General features: G+C 46.1%; 2 protein-coding genes across 3 annotated transcripts in view; one reads left to right on the top strand and one right to left on the bottom strand.

Annotated features, from left to right (window-relative positions):
* The window catches only part of TNKS (tankyrase), a 315,995-nt gene that overhangs the window by 293,054 nt on the left and 1,312 nt on the right, over nt 1–21,629 (top strand). Inside the window, exons 24-26 of the mRNA XM_074993939.1 lie at nt 1,058–1,163; nt 4,889–5,075; nt 14,533–14,689. Of these exons, the coding sequence (XP_074850040.1) occupies nt 1,058–1,163; nt 4,889–5,075; nt 14,533–14,689 (450 nt within the window). The remainder of the gene's footprint in view (nt 1–1,057; nt 1,164–4,888; nt 5,076–14,532; nt 14,690–21,629) is intronic.
* The window catches only part of DUSP4 (dual specificity phosphatase 4), a 46,134-nt gene continuing 25,565 nt past the window's right edge, over nt 1,061–21,629 (bottom strand). The window contains exons 5-6 of one of the 2 annotated variants that reach the window (XM_074993942.1): nt 1,875–2,028; nt 1,061–1,197 (exon numbers count right to left, since the gene is read on the bottom strand). The gene's annotated coding sequence lies outside the window, so the exon portion shown is untranslated. Of the gene's footprint in view, nt 1,201–1,874; nt 2,029–21,629 lie in introns of both variants that reach the window. The other variant, XM_074993940.1, reaches the window with a different exon arrangement.

Here is a 21,629-nt window from a genome sequence, read left to right as displayed (position 1 = left end):
CCTGTCATGATGTAAATGCATAAAAATCCGCATTAAAAGAATGTTAAAATTACACAGTCATTCACTCAGGAGGTAAGAAATAACACGATTAAAACTGTACCTCCATTCTGTACAGCAAAGGAAGCAGTAATTACAGACTAGTACTATAGTCTGTGTAATTACAGACTGTACTATAAAGTGAATACACAAAGGGAGCAAGTTGAATTGGGACAGGCAGCCTTAATTCTGTCTTTTGATTACATGATTTTGCAGTCTTAACATTCTCTTGCTTTTGGATATTTTTAATTTAATGTCTCCAACTTTTTATAAGTAAACTTTGACCTGCTTCATACAGGTATAGTACAGGGACCACAAAAGAGGCAGCTGACAGCCTTTCAGTTCCTGTACCTGGCACCACAGAGTTCCCTTGCTGCTCTCAGATGGGACAACCCAGGAACGTTGTGGGGGTGGGGACCAAATGCACTTCCGTTACCATCAGGAGCTGTGAATGGATGGAGTATGCTCAGTGCGGATAGAGTGCTCAGAGTATTTCTTATAAGTCTGTACAGAGAATCTTCAAATAGATGTCTCAGGCTCTTACCTGGCCTAGGAATGGTAAAAGCCAGCCTGCATTAACACACCACATTTTAAGCCTGTTTCAAAAGCTTGAAAGGCCTCTATTAGAGCGTCATAGAGAAACAGTCTTAAGAATTTTTTCATGTTCAAAAAACAACACATTTTCCCCTAACCTTGTCTCAGAAATGGCGGAACACCTTTTGCCTAAATTTTCTAACAAAATTCTGTCTGAGGCAGAAACCTGCCAGGAAAATTTCAGCCCAAGTGATAAAAGCTTGGCAAAGTCATAAGCAACTGAAAATCGCATCTTATAATGGAAAGTGCTGGGCTATCTTGACTAAAGAGGATGTGATCAGCTGTCTGTAATGTTTTGCTAATTTTCTTTCAAAAAGAGAGCTTAGAAACTGGGTGGCCTGAGATATTTATTATACAGTTCATACCTCTTGCTACAATTTCCCAATACATTTAATTAGAAGTGACTCATTATTTCTTTGCACTGTAGATTCAGAAGGTTGTGAACAAGAAGTTGAGAGAGAGATTCTGTCACAGGCAGAAGGAGGTCTCTGAGGAAAATCACAACCATCACAATGAGCGCATGCTGTTTCATGGTGAGGAACTGGTCTCTGTTTCTAAGCTTCACGGCTTCTAAAAACAGTGGGGTGGAGAGGAATGTAATGGTGAGGGATAATCATTGTGCATTATTGTATTTCTACTCACTTTACTGTCCACCATCAGCATTTATGCAGATGTGCTCAGTGTCCCTGTGAGTGCTTCATTTCAGAGAAATGCACCTTTGAGCAAAGACTTTTGGAAGCAGTGCCTGAATAGGCCATTCATGTGTCACTTCCATTGATATATAGACTTGCATGTGGAGAAGCACCCTCAATTATTTTTCCAAGGTGATGGATGGTAAGTGGCCACACCAGAGGGGCAATACATAACTTGTTTGTACTATGGAGTCTCAAGTGGAGTGTCTTTGGTCAGCTTAGGGGGCAATGGAAAGTCCAACCACTGATTGAGCTGCACCCATTGTTATGAGCATACACGTTTAATGGTCCAATAGAGCTGCAGAATACCAGTACCCAAGATTCATTAGCAGTAAACCTGGCTGGTGCCTTTGTACTTTAATAGGTCTTGTGGTCATTGTGCAGTGCACTTGAGGTCTGCTGTGCTGTCTGCACAAAGCTGGGACAACATCCAGAAACAACCCACACAAAGCCAAATATCAGCTCTGATGATCCTGACTGTCAGTTTCAAACGGTGACTTGTCAGGCCTTTGCATCAAAATACATCTATTGGAACTACTGTAAATTTAACACCTTTATTGAACATCTGGCAGGGGAGCATCAGGGGCAGCTTAAAGCTGTTACGCAGGAAGATCAGCTTTTGGCAAAAACATCCTTTCAGTCTCTTGGTCCATGTCCACTGCAATTGTAATATGATGAACATCTTGGCTGCAGCTATCGTGCTTTCCTGGGGAGATAAAGAACACGGTTGTAAATATTCATTGTGACAGCTGTTTCCCAAGTCTACACATGACTTCCTACAGATGCATCTGACAAAGCAGGTCTTGGCCCATGAAAGCTTATGCTTCAAAATATCTGTTAGTCTATAAGGTGGCACAGGACTTCTTGTTGTTCTCAAAGATACAGACTAACACGGCTACTTCTCTGATACCAAAGAAAATTTATCAAGTCAGTCAGCACAGCGACCTTTTTCAACCCATTTTTAAACCTTCCATAGAGCACCCAAGGGGCTAGAAGGCCAAAATACTCAAAAAAAGGAAATCAGCAGTTGCCACAACTTTGTATTTGTCTTGTGAAGTCCAAGCACCAGTTCTGATCTCTTCATCAAGAGTCTAACTGGCCTGTTTGACAAGGACTCACTGTTGCACTGTCCTAACCTCCTCCTCCCCTTTGAATACTTTCTTTCCCAGTTTCAACCTTAATGGGAGACTTTTCACTTTTATCCTTCCCTTTCCCTGTCCCTTTTCAAGGACCTCTATCCTGGTCAATTGCTGAGACAGGAAATTGCCTCGTTGTAAGAAAAGAGGTGCTATTCAAGTACTTTAGGGGCCCCAAAAAGAATGGGAATGAAAGTCAGTATTGTATCTTAGATGCCTGAACGATTGTGTGAAACAGCAGAAATTCAGGATGTAACCCTTGCAGCTATAATTTCCTCCCTAGATTCTAGGATTTCGCTTGAGACTCTTAATTTTCAAGACACATTTTCTTATGGCAATTAATTTGTCTCCCAAGAGATTTCTTCAAATCATGCTCAAATGCAACCACTGTTGGTACCACATGCTCCCTTTCAGCCTTTTCTCTGCCCTACGGTTATTTCCTAGATCCTTGTAGCCTTGGAAACCCACCTTCCTCACCTGAAGATAACGGTCCTTTGATTTTGGCAATTTGCTGATCAGGGCAGATCTTATTGCAAGGCATTGTCAGCAGTACAAACAATGAGCTCATTATTCTACACTTTGGGACATCAGTTCATCCTCAAGAAGTCAGTTTTGATAGAACAGCAATGAGACTTCAGAGGTGCTTCATTGGATGTGTTAACAGCCAGGGCTTATCTACCCAGGGACAGATTTCTCACTCCACAGAATCTCATGGCAAAAATTAACTGCAGCCCTCAGATCCCCTGAAAGAAAAATTATCTTCAACTTGTAGGCACATGGCCATTTGCATCTCTTATCTCAGCATGCCAGGAGTCAGAGCATCAAATAGCCTGTATTCCCAAACAAAGAGACACTGGGCAAGCCCCTGGTCTGCAGAAGGTTCTGTGGTCATTCAACTGGTGAAGGATTCTCACTGCTCTCAGCTCTAGATGGCTGATGTGAAGAAGCTGCTCTAGGATGCCTGTCTGCTTCAGTTGCTGACTGATCCAAGGGATCCACGGTTTCCAGCCAGAGGAACTTAAGATAGAGCTTTGGGTATGTTATTTCATGGTATGACTCTGGTCACATTCTGCCGGCTTCTAGAGGGGTGGCCTACTCTACAATACCACAGTCTCTTTCTCTGGCATGACTTGAGAATGGTGGTGTTGAGATTCGTAGGCCCTCCAGCTGGATTTCAGCACATACTTTTTCCAACAATTATTCTGTGGGTCATACTGATATATCACATGGCTGAGGGTAGCAATTCAGTTCTGTTTCGGAGCTGCTTCCTCTTTGTGGGGCTAGTGTTTGGCAGGCAGCAGAAGTGGAGCAGCCATATGGACGCTGCTTGAAAAAGAAGCAGTTGCTCACCTTATGCAGTAACGAATTCATTGAGATGTGCTCCACATGCTCCTTCCTCTCTGCATTATGGAAGGAACTGAGGATGGTTTGCCTGAGCAGCTCTATTTGCCCTCGAAACAGGGCATAAGGGTGAGTAAGGTACATGCATGGGCTGTGAACAGGCAGTGCTATCAAAAATCTCCAATCAAAGGCACTTGGGTACATACGTGTCTGTGGTAGAGTCCCCATTGGGAGACGCATCTTAAAGAATTGAACTTATTGCACAGGTTTAAAATCTCCCCTTTATATTTCAGACTTGCTCGTTCTTTGTTAAACCATATTCAGTGCAAGCCACTTTGCTGGACCTGTTGGCAGCCCTTAGGACATGGCATTGCCATGAGAGGGGCAGGATGTCAGAGAAAGGAGGGGAGCTGCGCCATGACCGGAATGCGTTGCCTAGAGAGGTGGTGGATTCTCCATCCCTCGAAGTTTCTAAGGCCCAGCTTGACAAGGTCTTGGCTGGAATGACTTAGCTAGAGTGATCCTGTTTGAAGCAGGGGGCTGGACTAGATGACCTCCTGAGGTCCCTTCCAGCCCTATGATTCTATAGGTCAGGGAACCAGAGAAGATGGAAAGAAGAAAGAGAACATTCAAAGATTCTGGAGGCTTCCCAGAAATGCTTAAAAACTACAGCCTGAATGGCTTACACAAATTACACAAGCCTCAGTAAAAGCCAGATTTGTGTAGCAAGATGTATTGTTGGGATAATGCAACAAAAGCTGACGGTCTTAAGTGGAATTATCTACTAAAGAATGATTACATTTGGCAAAATAAATTGTACTGGAATTTGATTGAGGAAAAGACATTAACGAGATTTAGTAAATGAATTACTAATATCATAAGTCATGTAGGCTTGTGGTACATAATGATAAATCCCACACATTGCAGTACCTTGTCCTACATCTATCCTCTTGAATTGATGGAATTAATGTTCAAATGTTTAATTTACATATTACATATAAACAACTACATCTTACCAGTAAAAATCTGCAGTAAGTCTGAGCTCTAACCTTTCTTTGCAAAAGCTAACCCTTTACATGTCTGTTATAGGGTCCCCTTTTATTAATGCGATTATTCACAAAGGGTTCGATGAAAGACATGCATACATTGGAGGGATGTTTGGAGCTGGAATTTACTTTGCAGAGAACTCCTCGAAAAGTAACCAGTATGTGTATGGCATTGGGGGAGGCACTGGCTGCCCAACACACAAAGACAGATCCTGTTACATCTGTCACAGGTAAGTTTTCATTGGGTTTGCCCTCAGAGAAAAGACAGATTGTTTCAGTCTTCTTTATACTGCACGGTTCTGGTACAGAATGAGCTGTAGTGAAGGACTTGCTGCATGGGCATGGCATGGAAATTTGGGTTTTACACTTTCCCAAAGCTGAACAGAAAGGGGTGTAAATGCAGCAGACCCTAAAAAGGGTTTGACAGTTAAATCTAGATCAGGGATTCTTCTTCGAGTGGTCCCCGTGGGTGCTCCACAGTAGGTGTCGGGCTCGCCCCAGCGCCGCAGATCGGAATTCTTCTAGCAGTTTCCTCTGGATCACGCATGCACCGATGCGTGCCACTCCCTCGCGCGCCCTCGGTCATGTGCGCGATCCGGTCCCCGCCAGTTCCTTCTCAACCGCCAATGGCTGCAGACAGAATTCGCTCCAGCTCTAACGCCTGAGACAGATAAGACAGTTAATTCTACTTGTTAGCTCGTTGTTTTTACTATTATACAAAAAAACCAGAAGCAGCAAGAAAGTGAAAAATAAATAAATAAAAAGAGAGAAGAGGAACGGAGGGAAGAGGAGCGGATAAAGAAGGCTGGTTAAGCCATCCGCTACCCTGAAGGCCGTAAATGTTGTTTGTGTTGTAGAACGCACTGATTAGCGGCTAAGTACCCTATTAACAGTAAAGACTCACTGCGATGTCTTCCTCGGGGTTTAAGAAGTGTGAGTTATGCTGCGAGACTATGCCAGCCTCTGATGGGTATAGTAAGTGCATTCGTTGCCTGGGGGAGTCCCATGTTACCCAGAAGTGTTCGCACTGCGCTAAGCTTACAGCCAGGGCTGGGAAGGACAGAGAGATGAGGCTCAAAATGATCTTGTTTGATAAGGCCCTTCAGCCTGAGCCGCTGGAGAAGCCTCACACAGAAGGGCCCTCTGGGTCGCACAAAAGGAAGGCGGCTTGTTTGACCTCCTCTGTGCAAAAGAAGAAGAAACTCTCCCCGGCTCGATCCTTGCCAGCGGTTTCAGCGAGCAGGACGAGCGGAACGCAGAGCCCTGAACCGCGGGCTGATGAAAGCGGCAGCGCGGTCGTGCATGTGGCCGAGGCCAGGCCTCTGACTATTCAGCAGTTGGCACCGCGGGCGCCAGCGCAGCAAGTGCTGGAATCGGCGGCGCCGCTTCACGCGGCACCAGCTCTCACGGCGCCAATGGCACAGGGGCACCCAGCACGGGGCCCAGGGGCGCCAGAGGAAGCTACCCGCGCGGCACCGACAGCGGGGCCGAGATCCCTGGCACGGGAGGGGGCGGCGCCCACCCTGCAGGTGTGGGGGAAAGCTAGAGCCAAAACCCGGCACCTCAGTCCATCTCCCCCCCACCCCCCCCCGAGATACACACGCCGCGTCGCCGGGCGGCAACTCCACTGGCCTGTTTCGGACCTCCCTCTCAATTCCTCCAACCACCTTCGCCTTGGCTCAGGCCACCTTCACCCTTTTTGGGCTTGGATCCCTAAGAGTACTATCACAAATCAGATTCACCATTATCAATGTCATCACGGAGATCTCGCTTTCCCAGACATCATAGGTACACACTCCGATCGTGGTCCAGGTCTCCATCACCGGGCCCTTGTCCATGTTGTTATGGCCGTCCTCATCATACTGAACACCGACATCGGAGGTCTAGATCCAGGGGCAGATCCCCACCCACTCCTCGCCAATACCCCCATGTACACTCTTGCTCTGGGAGAGGAACGCAGCTGTCCCAGGGGGAATTAGGTCCAGAGTTCCGAGACTTTCCTTCACAGCCCACGAAGGAGCAAACATACCAGCAAACTCAGGAGCCAGAGGACTTGGGGGAGGTTTATCCTAGTGGCTCCTCCTCATCCTCCCCGGGGACATTTCCCCTCCGGATGACCTTAAACAATTCCAGGAGCTGTTCAAAAGAGTAGCATACACGCAGGACATTCAAATAGCAGAGGTGCAGGAGAAGCATCATAAACTCCTGAAAAATTTGAGACCCCCGGCTTCATCTAAAATCGCTATCCCACTGGACGAAGCCATTATGGAGTCAGCCACTAACATATGGCAGACTCCGGCCTCTATTCCACCTACAAATAAGAGGGCAGATAAGAAATACTTCATCTCAGCCAAGGGCATGGAATTCCTGTTTAGCCACCCACAGCCCAATTCTTTGGTGGTCGAATCGTCCCAACAGAGGTCAAAGACGCCTCAATACAAATCAGGGTGGTCAGATAAAGATGCTAAGAAATTAGAGCTGTTCGGCAGAAAGGTCTACTCCTCCTCTACCTTATTACTGAGAATGGCAAACTACGTGGCACATCTATCAAACCATAACTTAGACCATTACTCTAGACTTACCTCTCTCATGATTCCCTCCCGGAGGACAAGAAGCCAGTGTTAAAGGCGATCGTCCAGGAGGGCTACACGGCCTCGCGAATGGGAGTTCAGATTGCCCTGGACGTGGCAGACACAGTGGCACGCTCAACAGCCGCAGCAGTGGTAATGCGTAGGGAATCCTGGCTCCAGATGTCTGGTATCCCCAGAGATCTACAGGTGAAGATCGTGGATCTTCCCTTCGACAAGCAAAAGCTGTTTGCAGAATCAACCGACTCGGTCCTCCACTCTAGCAAAGATTCGAGGGCCACACTTAAGACCTTGGGTATCTACACTCCTCCACACAAGAAAAAGAAATTCTATCCTCAGCAAAGGCGCTACGCTTACCAACCACAACGTGCACAATATCAGCAAGGCTATGACCAAGGGAGCCATCAACAGCAGCAACAGTGCAGGGCCCCTAGGTGACGTTCTCAGCAAAGTCGCACAACCTCGGGGCAAGCCCAGAGGCAGCAAGTTTGACGGGTATGTCGAGGACTGCACTATCAACACCATCGCTCAACGCCACTCTCACCTCATGTTCCATCATCGCCTCAAACCATTCTACTCCCAATGGCAAAACATCACAACAGACAAATGGGTGCTGGAAATTATAGCCACGGGTTACACGATCCCCTTCCAGTCACTACCACCGACGAAACCTCCCACCTGGCCTCTTCTCAGGGACCCTTCTCACGAGGCGAGGCTGAAGCAGGAGGTAGATCACCTCATGTTCATAGGGGCAGTGGAAGGAGTACCGGAACAATTCCAAGGAAAAGGTTTTTACTCACGATACTTCCTAACAGAGAAGAAAACAGGAGGCTGGAGGCTGATTTTGGACCTACGGGGCCTCAACCGATACTAGCACAAGCAGCGCTTCCGGATGATCACAGTTGCCTCCATACTTACGGCACTGGATGGTGGAGACTGGTTTGCAGCCCTCAACTTACAAGACGCTTACTTTCATATAACAATCCACCCGGCACACAGACGCTTCCTCCGCTTCACGGTCGGCGGGGAGCATTTCCAATACAGGGTTCTTCCGTTTGGCCTATCCTCAGCACCCAGAGTCTTTACCAAAACCCTGGCAGTGGTATCAGCTTACCTGCACAGGCAGGGCTTGTTTATTTTTCCATATCTGGACGACTGCCTACTGAAAGGGGCCTCAAAGGCAGAGGTCCGACGCATGATACGCGTCACTGCAAACACATTTACTTCGCTGGGCCTAGTTATCAACCTTGCAAAGTCAAAGACCAAGCCCACGCAAGATATAGAGTTCATAGGGGCACGCATAAACTCTATCGCATCAAGAGTATACCTGCCCGATGCCCGCTTCCGCACCATCAAATCCTTGGTGCAAGTCATGATGTACAGCCCCGCGGTGCCGATCCTAACATGCCTGCAACTGTTGGGGCACATGGCGGCTGGCATGTTTGTGGTACAGAATGCCAGGTTACACATGCGAAGCCTGCAGCATTAGCTTGCGAGCGTTTACAGACCGGCAGCCCATACCATCCACAGGGTAGTATCGCCCACGACGGAGGTATGGAAGTTGCTAGTGTGGTGGGCAGATCCCAAGAACCTGCTAGTGGGAGTACCCTTCCACCAACCACAAATTTCCATTTTTCTTACAACCGACGCCTCCTACATAGGATGGGGAGCGCACATTGGCAGCAAGGTGACACAAGGACTATGGTCCCCCGTGGAACAGACACTGCACATAAACATACTGGAGTTCAGAGTAGTGTTCAATGCGTGCAGACATTTTGGGAAATACCTGCACGGCAAGGTAGTCGGGATCAATACTGACAATACCTCCACCATGTTTTACATCAATCGACAAGGGGGGGCACGGTCCCGTGCACTATGCGCAGAAGCAGTCCGATTGTGGAACTGGTGCATTTCCAACAACATAACATTGAAAGCCTCGTACTTGCCGGGCACCCACAACTTGAAGGCAGATCAACTGAGCAGGCGCTTTGCACTCACGCACGAGTGGCAGATCCGCTCCGACCTGCTATGACGCATATTTCGCACCTGGGGGTTTCCCCAAGTCAATTTGTTTGCCACCCAACGCAACAAGAAATGCCCTCAGTACTGCTCCAGAGCAGGAATAAGGCAGGGGTCTCATGGAAGGGCCCTCTACTCTATGCGTTTCCCCCCACAACACTTATCCACAAGGTTCTGCACAAAGCTAGAAGGGAGAGAGCTCGCATGATACTCAGTTCCAACCTGGGACCGACAACGATGGTTTCCCCTGCTTCTGCGCATGTCGGATCATCCACCACTTCCCCTACCGGTAGCGCTGGACCTACTCATGCAGGCTCAGGGGTCCATAGTGCACCCGCACCCTCAGGGACTCTGCCTACAAGCATGGTTAATCCATGGCTCAACGCCTTACAGAGCACGTGTATGGAGGGAGTAAGACAAGTCATAGAGTGTAGCCGAAGGACCTCCACCAGGAGGACTTAACGAACAGAAATGGACACGATTTACTGCCTGGTGCCGATGTCCCAATAACTGTAATTCTGGAATTCCTGCTGGACCTCAAACGAGACGGGCTCTCTCTATCCTCGCTAAAAGTCCACCTCGCAGCTATATCAGCTTTTCGGCACAAAGAGGAAGGGCCCACCGTATTCACCCATCCTATCATCACAAGGTTCTTGAAGGGGCTGGTAAACCTGTACCCTCCTCGAAAGCCGCTACCACCGTCATGGAGTTTGGACTTGGTACTCCACGCGCTATCGGGACCACCCTTTGAACCATTAGCCACGGTACCCCTCTGACTACTTACCATGAAAATGACCTTCCTTCTTGCGATTACATCAGCCCGCAGGGTGAGCGAGCTCGCAGAAGTGATGGCAACACCGCCCTGCACAGTATTCTCAAAGGAGGCGGTGATCTTATGGTTACACCCAGCCTTCGTTCCAAAAGTTTCCTCGGAGTTCCACATTAACGAACCAATAGTATTACCCTCGTTTTACCCAAAGCCTCACAGCTCCAGCAAGGAGGCGTGCCTGCATCTCCTAGATGTGAGGAGGGCGTTGGCCTTTTACATAGACAGAACTAAGCCCTTCCTGAAAACGGACAGGCTTCTGGTGTCTCTCGCTCCCAGGTCGAAAGGGGAAGGCCTCTCTTCCCAGAGAATTTCAAATCACATTGTGTCCTGTATAAAACTGTGCCATGAGCTTCGAAAGACCCCTTTGCTAGCCCCGCGCAGGGCTCACTCCACCAGAGCGGTGGCAGCATCAAGGGCCTTCTTCAAGGGAATCACGTTGAAAGACATTTGCAGAGCGGCGACTCGGTCATCCTACAACACCTTCGCCAAGCATTATGCCCTGTATCGGGTGTCCGATGAGGATACCCGTCTGTCGACAGCAGTCCTCTCAAGGGCAAGCTGCACATGAATCGAGTACCCACCTCCTTACTTGGGATTACTGCTGGGTAGTCACTTACTGTGGAGCACCCACGGGGACCACTCGAAGAAGAAAGAGAAGTTACTCACTTGTAGTAATGATGGTTCTTCGAGATCTGTCCCCGTGGTGCTCCACTACCCACCCATCCTCCCCACGTCGGATCTCTGTCTGGTGTTTTTCAGGAGCATCCGGGGCGGTTGATCAAGGAACTGGCGGGGACTAGATCGCGCACATGACCGAGGGCATGCGAGGGAGCAATGCGCATCGGCGCATGCTCAATCCAGAGGAAACTGCTAAAAGAATTCCGATCTGTGGCCCCGGGGTGAGCCCGACACCTACTGTGGAGCACCCATGGGGACTCATCTCGAAGAACCATCGTTACTACAAGTGAGTAACTTCTCTTTCCTAGCCTATGGGTCAGGACCCAAACATGGGTCATGATTACCTTTCAAAAGAATCGCCAGCTGGGGGGGCTGGGCAGCTCCACAGGTGGCTATTAAGAAGCCATTCACGCTTCTGAAGTGATTCTCAATTTCTTAATTGGATTAACCACCGGCAGGCAAAACAAAGCGGCATAAATGTAGCACTTTGAAAACTAACAAAATGATTGATTTCATGATGAGCTTTGGCAGGACAAATGCACGTTGTCAGGCAGTTAAGCCAATCAATTACATTGAGAACCATTTCAGCTGCAGAACATAGAAGTGCATACCTGAGGAGCAGCCCAGCTCAGATAAGGTGGGGGCCTGAGGCCAACGTTGGGAAGGAGGGAGGGTAGAGCTAATCAGCTCCCTGGCTTCCAGCCTCTGCAGGAGATGGGGTCCCTGCAGACCCCAGCAGGGTGACTCTCCTAGTGCTTGAGTGAGACACTCCTACCCTCTGAGTGTGCCTCCCCTAGCACCCTCAAGCCCCCTCCAGCCCAAGTGTGATTCCCATAGCCTCCTACAGCCTTGAGTGACTTCTAGCTCCTGTGTGACTCCCCTAGCCCCCTTCAGTCCCTGAATTACTCTTAGCCCCTGAGTGCGACTCCCCAAGCCCCCTTCAGCCCAAGTGACTCCCAGACCGAGTGTGACTCCCATAGCCTCCTACAGCCTTGAGTGACTCCTAGCTCCTGAGTGAGACACCCTTAGCCCCCTTCAGCCCGAGTGACTCGTAGCCCCAGAGTGAGACACTTAGCCCCCTCCAGCTCCTGAGTGTGACTTCCTTAGCCCCTTGTAGCTCCGTGACTCCCCTAGCCCCTGAGTGAGACACCCTTAGGCCCCCTTCATCCCGAGTGACTTCCAGCCCTTGAGTGTGACTCCCCGAGCCCCCTGCAGCCCGTGTGATGCCCCTAGCCCCACCTACCCCCCTACAGCCTGAGTGTGACTTCCCTAGCCTCTGATTGTGGGGTTTAAGCTTGGGGAGCAGTTTGGGGATGAGTGTCTTTCCACCACCACAGCTCTGACTAACTATAGTAAATATAATGTTGTTCTTTTATTAATATATTTTCCCTTTTCTATGAAATAACTTATGAATATATAAACATGAGGGGTGCCTCAAGTGTAGAAATTAGCTAGTTATGGCTCTGCTCTCTCACTCCCTCTTCCATTCCCCAGTTTTGAATTGCCTTGGGTCACCATTTCTCCTGAATTGTCAAAATGGGTCCCCATCTGGAAAAGGTTGGTAACTGCTGATCTAGATGTTGAGTTTACAGGAAATACAGATAAATGAGAGTGGCACTTTAGGAATAAGGATTGAAAAATCAGGATTGAAACTGAGTAATCATAGCAATTGGATGCATTCAGTCTTCAAAGTTGTTTGTGCCTGCATGCAGTGTCTTCTACTGGGATAGCAAAATGGGGATGCCAAGAGCTGGATTTATTGCACTTAGCCTCAGAACAGGGGTTTTGTAGAGGGCATATATTCACGTATTTAATATGTGTCATTTAGTCAAGGCCAAAAAAGCAGTCCAGTAGCACTTTAAAGACTAACAAAATAATTTATTAGGCAATGAGCTTTTATGGGACAGACCCACTTCTTCAGACCATAGCCATACCAGAACAGACTCAATATTTAAGGCACAGAGAACCAAAAATAGTAATCAAGGTTGACAAATCAGAGAGTGGAGGGGCAGAAGTGGGGAGGTGGGAGAGTCAAGAATTAGATAAAGCCAAGGATGCATAAGAATCCCTACAATGACCTAGAAAATTCCCATCCCGGTTCAAACCATGTATTAATGTGTCAAATTTGAATATAAAAGAGCGTTCAGCGGCCTCTCTTTCCAAACTGTTGTGAAAATTCCTCTTCAGTAAGACACAAACTTTCAGGTCATTAACAGAATGGCCCACTCCATTAAAGTGCTTGCTGACAAGTTTGTGAATCGGGAGTGTTTTTGTGTGTGTTCTGTGCCCATTAATTCTTTGTCTAAGAGGGTTTGAAGTCTGTCCAATATACAAAGCATCTGGCATTGTTGGCACATGATGGCATGTATGATGTTAGTTGAGGAACATGAGACTGTGCCCCTGATTCTGTGAATAACCTGGTTAGGTCCAGTGGTGGTATCTCCAGAATAGATATATGGACAAAGTTGGCAACGGGTCTTGTTGCAAGGAAAAGTTTCAGGACCCGTGTTCCCGTGGTACAGACTATGGTTGTTGGTGAGAACCCTAATAAGGCTGTGAGGCTGTCTGCAGGAGAGAGCAGGCTCGTCACCTTAGTCCTTCTGGAGCGTGGCATCTTGATTAAGGATAGGTTGTAGGTTTTTAATAATGCGTTGCAGTGGTTTGAGTTGGGGCCTGTAGGTGATGACCAGTGGTGTTCTGTTCTTGGCTTTTTTGGGCCTACCTTGGAGTAGCTGGTCTCTGGGTATTCATCTGGCCCTGTTGATTTGTTTTTTTATTTCTCCTGGTGGGTAATTCAGGTTTATGAATATTTGGTAAAGATCTTGTAGTTTTCTGTCTCTGTCAGTGGGATCAGAGCAAATGTGATTGTACCTAAGGGCTTGACTGTGAACAATGGATCTAGTTGTGTGTGCAGGAGGGAAGCTAGAAGTGTGTAGGTAAGTATAGCGATCAGTGGGTTTCTGGTAGTGTGGTACCAGTCAGGCCATCCTTGATTTGTACTGTCGTGTCCAGGAAATGTATCTCTCATGTGGAGTAGTCGAGGCATAAGTTGATGGTGGGGTGCAGATTGTTAGTGTCTCTGTGGAATTCTTCTGGAGTCGCTATACCGTGGGTCCAAACCATAAAGAGGTCATCAGTGTATCATAAGAAGAGGAGGGGTCATAGGGGACGAGAGCTGAGGAATCGTTGTTCCAGGTCAACGCCATGCTTGTTAATATGTCTGCAGGGGTTTGTGGGCAAGTGGCCTTGGCCCTTCTCCTTTTGTGAATCAGTCATTGGTGATAAGGATTTGAGTTGCTTGTAACAATACAGTTTAAAATAAATTATAAAATACATCTCTACAGCCAGCATTTTACCAGACATATGTCCTTGTACACCACTTTGAATGTTTCCCTTTCATTCACACTTTTAAGTTTAAAGCTTGTATTCTTAATTTCCTTATGCGAAGGCTCAGGGAAATGGAATCTGATCATTTAGATGCATTCCTAAATTTTGAAATCATTCTTAAAGTTTACAGTAGTTGTCTGCTCCCAGGAATATTTGTTTTATGTGCTGTGTTTGTTTTTCTCTTAGACAAATGCTTTTCTGTAGAGTCACCCTTGGAAAATCCTTCCTGCAGTTCAGTACAATGAAAATGGCTCATGCCCCTCCAGGACATCATTCTGTAATTGGCAGACCAAGTGTGAATGGACTTGCGTATGCTGAATATGTTATCTACAGAGGAGAGCAGGTCTGTAGGTTATAAATATGGCCTCTTGTTTTCAATTTTTGTTTTATTTAATTTTTCCCTTGAATTTAACAGCATTTATTGCCATAACAAAAATGTGAGTATTATTGCAAAAATATTAATTTTTCTTGCTAAATATTGGGTTTATTTTGGTGGATTCAAATACAGGAAAAAAAATATTCATTAGATTCATGGTTTGTATTCTGTTCATTAATGTAGTTTGCTGCAGAACTAAAAAAAAAAAAAAAAAACTCCAAACAGAATGCCACCACTGAGTTTAAGAAAACAATATATTTCTAATCTTGAAATAAAAATTTCATTTGAATAAACAGTTTTTGTTGTAGATTTTTAGAACTGTTAATCTGTAAATATTTACATTTAATGGTTGTTCCACACCATTTGCAGCGTATCAGAGGTAGCCGTGTTAGTCTGTAGCTTTGAGAACAGCAAGAAGTCTTGTGGCACCTTATAGACTAACTGATATTTTAAAGCATAAGCTTTTGTGGGCAAAGACCCGCTTCATCAGATGCATGAGTTGCGGGGGCAGGTTTCAGAGGGGCATTTAAAGAATGGGGTCCCAGAAAAAGGGAGGGACAGAGCTGATAAGGTCTATTCAGCATGGTGGAAATGGCCCATTATCAATAGTAGGTATCAAAAGAGCTGAAAACAAGTCAGATCAGACTGGGGGATATGAGCCATTGTCAGAGTCTAATAGGGAGATCTTAACACCCAGCTCATAATCCCCCTGTCTGATCTGATTTTTTTTCCTCTTTTGATACCTGCTATTGATAGTGGGCCATTTCCACCATGCTGTATAGACCTTGTCAGCTCTGGCCCTCCCTTTTGGTGGGACCCCACTCTTTAAATATCCCTCTGAAACCACCCCCCCACTCATGCATCTGATGAAGCGGGTCTTTGCCCACAAAAGCTTATGCTCCAAAATATCTGCTAGTTTATAAGGTGCCACAAGACTACTTAATGTTCTCATTTGCAGTGTGTACAACTCAGCTTCATCCTTTTTTCTGTTTCGGGGGGGGGGGGAGTGGTGGTTATTTTCAAATATTTCCTTTGTTCTGAAACACATTCTGATACACATTTTGTTTTTTGTTCTACCCTATTTTATTGTGCTAAATATTTAAACCATTATTTGCTAGTAGCTTAAAGTGTGTATATGATGCGCGTGAGATTCATCAGTGCATTCCGATACTCTCACACTTCAGAGCTTGTGTACCTGGCTGTTGTTGTGTGGATCTTCAGATACATAGCCTGGCTTCAACAAGCAACTTCGCATATGCACACAGATTTATATATTATCAGAATACATAGATCTCAGGCAATGTATTGTATTTTCCTAATTCAATGAGTAATTTTTTTATATATTTGGATGCTACAAAGGGAGATTGAAAATCAGAAAAAAATCATACTTTTCGTGAAACTTAGGACTTTTTCAGTAAAAGTCAGTTTAAACTGAAAATGAGAGCTTAATTACAAAGCATCAGAATAATGGTATGTGCCAAATGCATAGTGAGTGTGTCATATACAGGTGCTTGTCTGATAACAATCCAGTTCAAGTCCCCCCATTATGCACAGGTCAGGGCTCTAAAAGTCATGTAAATACATAGTGGCTGCCAGATCCCCATCTGGTGTAAATCAACATAACTCATATTGATGCCCCTAGAGCTGCATATTACTACACAGATGAGGATCTGGCCTTAATGTATATGTAATCTCCTTCTATCTGGTAACCTTCCTGAAAACACCATCCTGGCCACCATGGATGTAGACGCCCTTTACACCAATATCCCACATGAAGATGGACTCCAACCTGTTAGGAACATTATCCCTGATGAGACCAAGGCACAAATGATGGCGGAGCTTTGTGACTTTTTCCTCACCCACAACTATTTCAGATTTGAGGACAAATTATACCTCAAATCAGTGGCACTGCTATGGGCACCCACGTGGCCCCACAGTATGCCAGCGTTTTTATGGCTGACCTGGAACAACGCTTTCTCAGTTCTCGTCCCCTAGCGCCCCTCCTCTACCTGCGCTACACTGATCACATCATCATCATCTGGACCCATGGGAAGGAGACTCTTGAAGAGTTCCACCGTGATTTCAAATTACAAAACATCGGAAAAGTTCCTGATAACGCCATCCTTGCCACAATGGATGTAGAGGCTCTGTACACTAATATTCCACATAAAGACGGATTACAAGCAATCAGGAACACCATCCCTGATGCCACCACAGCCAATCTGGTGTCTGACCTCTGTAACTTTTGTTCTCACACACAATCATTTCCGTTGTGCGGACAATTTATACCTCCAGATTAGTGGCGCTGCTATGGGCACCCGCATGGCCCCACAATATGCTAATATATTTATGGCTGACCTGAAACAATGATTCCTCAGCTCTTGTCCCCTATTACCACTCCTCTACTTAAGATACATTGATGACATCTTTATGATTTGGATCCATGGTACAGAGGCTCTAGAAGAATTCCACAGAGACTTTAACAATCTGCACCCCACCATCAACTTATGCCTCGATTACAACATGCAAGAGATACATTTCCTGGACACTACAGTACTAATCAAGGATGGCCTGATCAGTACCACACTGTACCGAAAACCTACTGATCGCTATACTTATCTACACCCTTCTAGTTTCCATCCTGCACACGTGACTAGATCCATTGTTTACAGTTAAGCTCTTAGGTACAATCGCATTTGCTCTGATCGAACTGACAGAGACCAAAAACTACAAGAACTTTACCAAATATTCATAAACCTGAATTACCCACCAGGAGAAGTAAAAAAACAAATCGACAGGGCCAGATGAATACCCAGAGACCAGCTACTCCAAGATCGGCCCAAAAAAGCCAAGAACAGAACACCACTGGTCATCACCTACAGCCCCCATACTCAGACCACTGCAACAAATTATTAAAGACCTACAACCTATCCTTAATCAGGATGCCACACTCCAGAAGGCCCTGGGTGACATGCCTGTTCTCTCCTACAGACAACCTCCCAACCTCATGAGGATCCTCACTAACAGCCACAGTCTATACCCCAGGAATACCAGTCCTGGAACCTTTCCCTGCACCAAAGCCCACTGCCAGCTTTGTCCACATATCTTCTCTGGAAATACCATCACTGGACCTAACCAGGTTACTCACAGAATCACAGGCACTTTCTCATGCTCCTCTACTAACTTCATATATGTCATCATGTGCCAACAATGCCCAGATGCTTTGTATATTGGACAGACTTCTAACTCCCTTAGACAAAGGGTCAGTGGGCACAAAACAGACATCAAAACACTCCAGATTCACAAACCAGTTAGTCAACATTTTAATGGAATGGGGCATTCTGTCAATGGTATGTGTGTTACTGAAGAAGAATTATCGCACCATTCTGGAAAGGGAAATAGCCGAGCTGGCTCTTATATTCAAATTCGGCACATTAACACATGGTTTAAATCATAATGGGAACTTTCTGAGTCACTATAGGGGTTCGTCTGCATACTTGGCTCAGTCTAATTCTTGGCCTTCCCCCCCACCCCTCCACTGTCTGATTTGCTCACCTTGATTATCTTTTTCTGATTTGTCCTCCTTGCTTACTGTTTTTGGTTCTCTGTGCCTTAAATATTGAGTCTGTTCTGGTCTCGCTATGGTCTGAAGAAGTGGGTCTGTCCCACGCAAGCTCACCTAATAAACTATTTTGCTAGTCTTTTAAAGTGCTACTTGACTCCTTTTTGTTGTGATTTCAACAGTTTCCACCCCACCATCTACCTTAGCCTGGACCAGTCCACACAAGAGATTCACTTCCTGGACACTACTGTGCAGATAAGCAACGGTCACGTAAATACCGCCCTCTACTGAAAACCCATGGATCGCTGTGCTTATCTACACCTCTCCAGCTTCCATCCAAGGCATGCTACACGATCCATTCTTTACAGCCAGGCACTAAGGTACAACCGTATTTGCTCTGATCAATCAAACAGAGACAAACATCTACAAGACCTTTACCAAGCTTTCCTCAAACTACAATACCCACCTAAGGAAGTGAGGAAACAGACTGACAGAGCCAGATGGGTACCCAGAAGCCACCTGCTACAAGACAGGCCTTGCAAGGAAAACAAGAGAACACCACTGACTATCACATACAGCCCCCACGTAAGGCCTCTCCAATGCATCATCAGTGATCTGCAACCCATGCTGAACAATGATCTTTCACTCTCGCAGACCTTGGGAGGCAGGCTTGTTCTCACCTACAGACAGCCTCCCAACCTTAAACAAATTCTCACCAGCCACTACAAATCACAAACCAGTTACTCTAGGCCTGGAACCAGCCCCTGCAACAGTCCTCGCTGCCAACTCTGCTCACATATCTATGCCAGTGACATCATCACAGGACCTGACATCAACCTTACCATCAGGGGCTCCTTTACATGCACATCTACTAATATAATATATGCCATCGTGTGCCAGCAGTGCCCCACTGCTGTTTACATTGGCCAAACTGGACAGTCTTTACGTCAAAGAATAAATCAGACATCAGGAACAGTAGTGTACAGAAGCCTGTGGGGGAACACTTCAATCTCCCTGGACACTCAGTAGCAGATTTAAGGGTCACAGTCCTGAAACAAAGAAATTTTAAAAATCAAATGGAGAGAGAAATGTCTGAGCTGCAATTTATTTGCAAATTTGACTCCATTAACCAAGGATTAAACAGAGACTGGGAGTGGCTGGCATCTTACAAAGGCGTCTTCTGTGCCTTGTGTGCTAAGATCTCCCCATTAGACTCTGACAATGGCTCATATCTCCCTGTCTGATCTGACTTGTTTTTTCCTCTTTTGATACCTACTATTGATAATGGACCATTTTCACCTTGCTGAATAGACCTTGTCAGCTCTGGCCCTCCCCTTTTTTGGGACCCCATTCTTTAAATACCCCTGTGAAACCACCCCCACCCATTCATGCATCTGATGAAGCGGGTCTTTGCCCATGAAAGCTTATGCTCCAAAATATCTATTAGTCTATAAGGTTCCACAAGACTTCTTGTTGTTCTCCTTCTGTCTGGTACTGCTAGACATCATCATCAATAACCGTGGGCTCAGCGCCCATTGGTGTCTGATGCTTCTCTCACTATTTCCTTCCATCTTTCCTTATCCAGTGCAGAGTGGCTTAGTTTCTGTAGACTAGCTCCGCACCAATCTACTACATCATCTATCCATTCTCTGTGGGGTCTGCCTCTCCTATTCGAGCCATCCATTATGCCAAATACTAGGGTCTTGATTTTTCATTCCTCGTTCATTCTGCAAATATGTCCAAATAGTTGTAGCTTCTGTTTTATAACCTTCTGCAGCAGATTCTTGTTTGGCTGTATCTTCCTATATAATTCCTTATTGGTGACCTTCTGCATCCATCCTATTCTCAGAATCTTTCTATAACAACTCCTTTTGAAAGCCAATATTCTTCTTTTAGAATCTTTCGTTATCACCCATGTCTCGCATCTGTACAACATGCTGCTGAATACACGTTTTCAAGATGCCCAGCTTCATTCTTAAGCTAGTTGCTTTGCTTTTCCAAATCTTATCCATCGCCTTCAAACTCGCTCTTGCTTTCGCTATTCTAGTTGCTATTTCCTTCTTACAGTCTAGATCATATGTTACGTTGCTCCCCAGATATGTGAACTTCTCTACATTTTCTAGTTCAATACCATCCACACTGATCTTCCTTCCTATATCCTTGTCTCCAGATACCATTGTTTTTGTTTTTTCGGTATTCATAATCAGTCCGTACCGCTTCCCTTAATCGTTAACACCCACACCGTTTTCGCTAGCTTCTCCTCATCTTCCTCAATGACAACTGTATCATCCGCAAACCTCAAGTTGTTAGTTCTTTTCCTGTGCACAGATACCCCTTCTACCTCTTCCTTGATCTTGTCCATCGCGCTCTCCAGATGTGCGATGAAGATACTTGGTGATATTGGATCTGCTAGACAAGAGGCTGTTAATATACATGACTGGCCTTGGTAGCCACAACAGAGAGGGCACTGATTCTCCAAGGCATTGGCTCTGCTTCAGCAAAGGCAGACTCATTTTAAATACAGTTCTGGTAATCAGTGGGGACAGCTGAATCTGATTCCATAGATGCTGTTATTGGTTATATCGGCTGTTGCTGCAGGGTATACAGTTGCTATCCAGAAAGGGAGTGAGAGAAATTCCTTCTTTGGCTAAACTTGGTTTTATCTTTGTGTCAGTATAAGAAATATTCAAGACTTGATTTGCATAAAAAGAGTTCGGATAAGCCATTTGCCATGGGAAATGCTTACTGTCAGCACCAGTAGGAAGGCTGGCCCCACAGTGAAGTTGTAGAATACAATATCCTGGCCCAGCACAGTGCTGTGCCCCAAGGCCCTTGAAGGGTGGGACTGGCAGGGAAGTACAGTCCTGTGCTCAGTGCCCTTTCAGTACTAACTTTACTTTTAAAATGTTTGCAGGTCACAGAACAGATCACTGGCCAGCACTTTGTTGTGGTCACTGACCAGTCAAATACTACCACCTGTCTTCTGTTACATGCTTGGAGGAGATGGAGACAGGAACTAATCTATAGTGCTAGCCCAGGAAGATAGAACATGTCCCAGTTCTGCTGCAGGGTCCAGTAACCCATGCAGTGGTAATGCCCATGTGGAGCAAACACCTTTTTTAAAGACTTACTGCCTCCTTTCAGAGGGGCCTTGAATGTTTAAAAATGTGAAACCATAAGGGCATGAGTGCTCACACCCACCGGCTCCCCTTGTGGTGGTGAACACTGGAAAATCTGGTTCTTAATATAAGCTTTTTCCTGCTGTGCACTCACTGGTATAGACATGTAGTTCTCCTGCTGCTTTCCTCTCTGCTTCGCTTCTTTGGTACTGCTGTTCGGGAGTTC

The sequence above is a fragment of the Carettochelys insculpta genome, chromosome 4 (genome assembly GCF_033958435.1).
Source record: "Carettochelys insculpta isolate YL-2023 chromosome 4, ASM3395843v1, whole genome shotgun sequence".
Taxonomy (NCBI): Eukaryota; Metazoa; Chordata; order Testudines; family Carettochelyidae; genus Carettochelys; species Carettochelys insculpta.
Note: the sequence above shows the minus strand (reverse complement) of the source record. Positions and strands in the feature narration are given on the sequence as shown.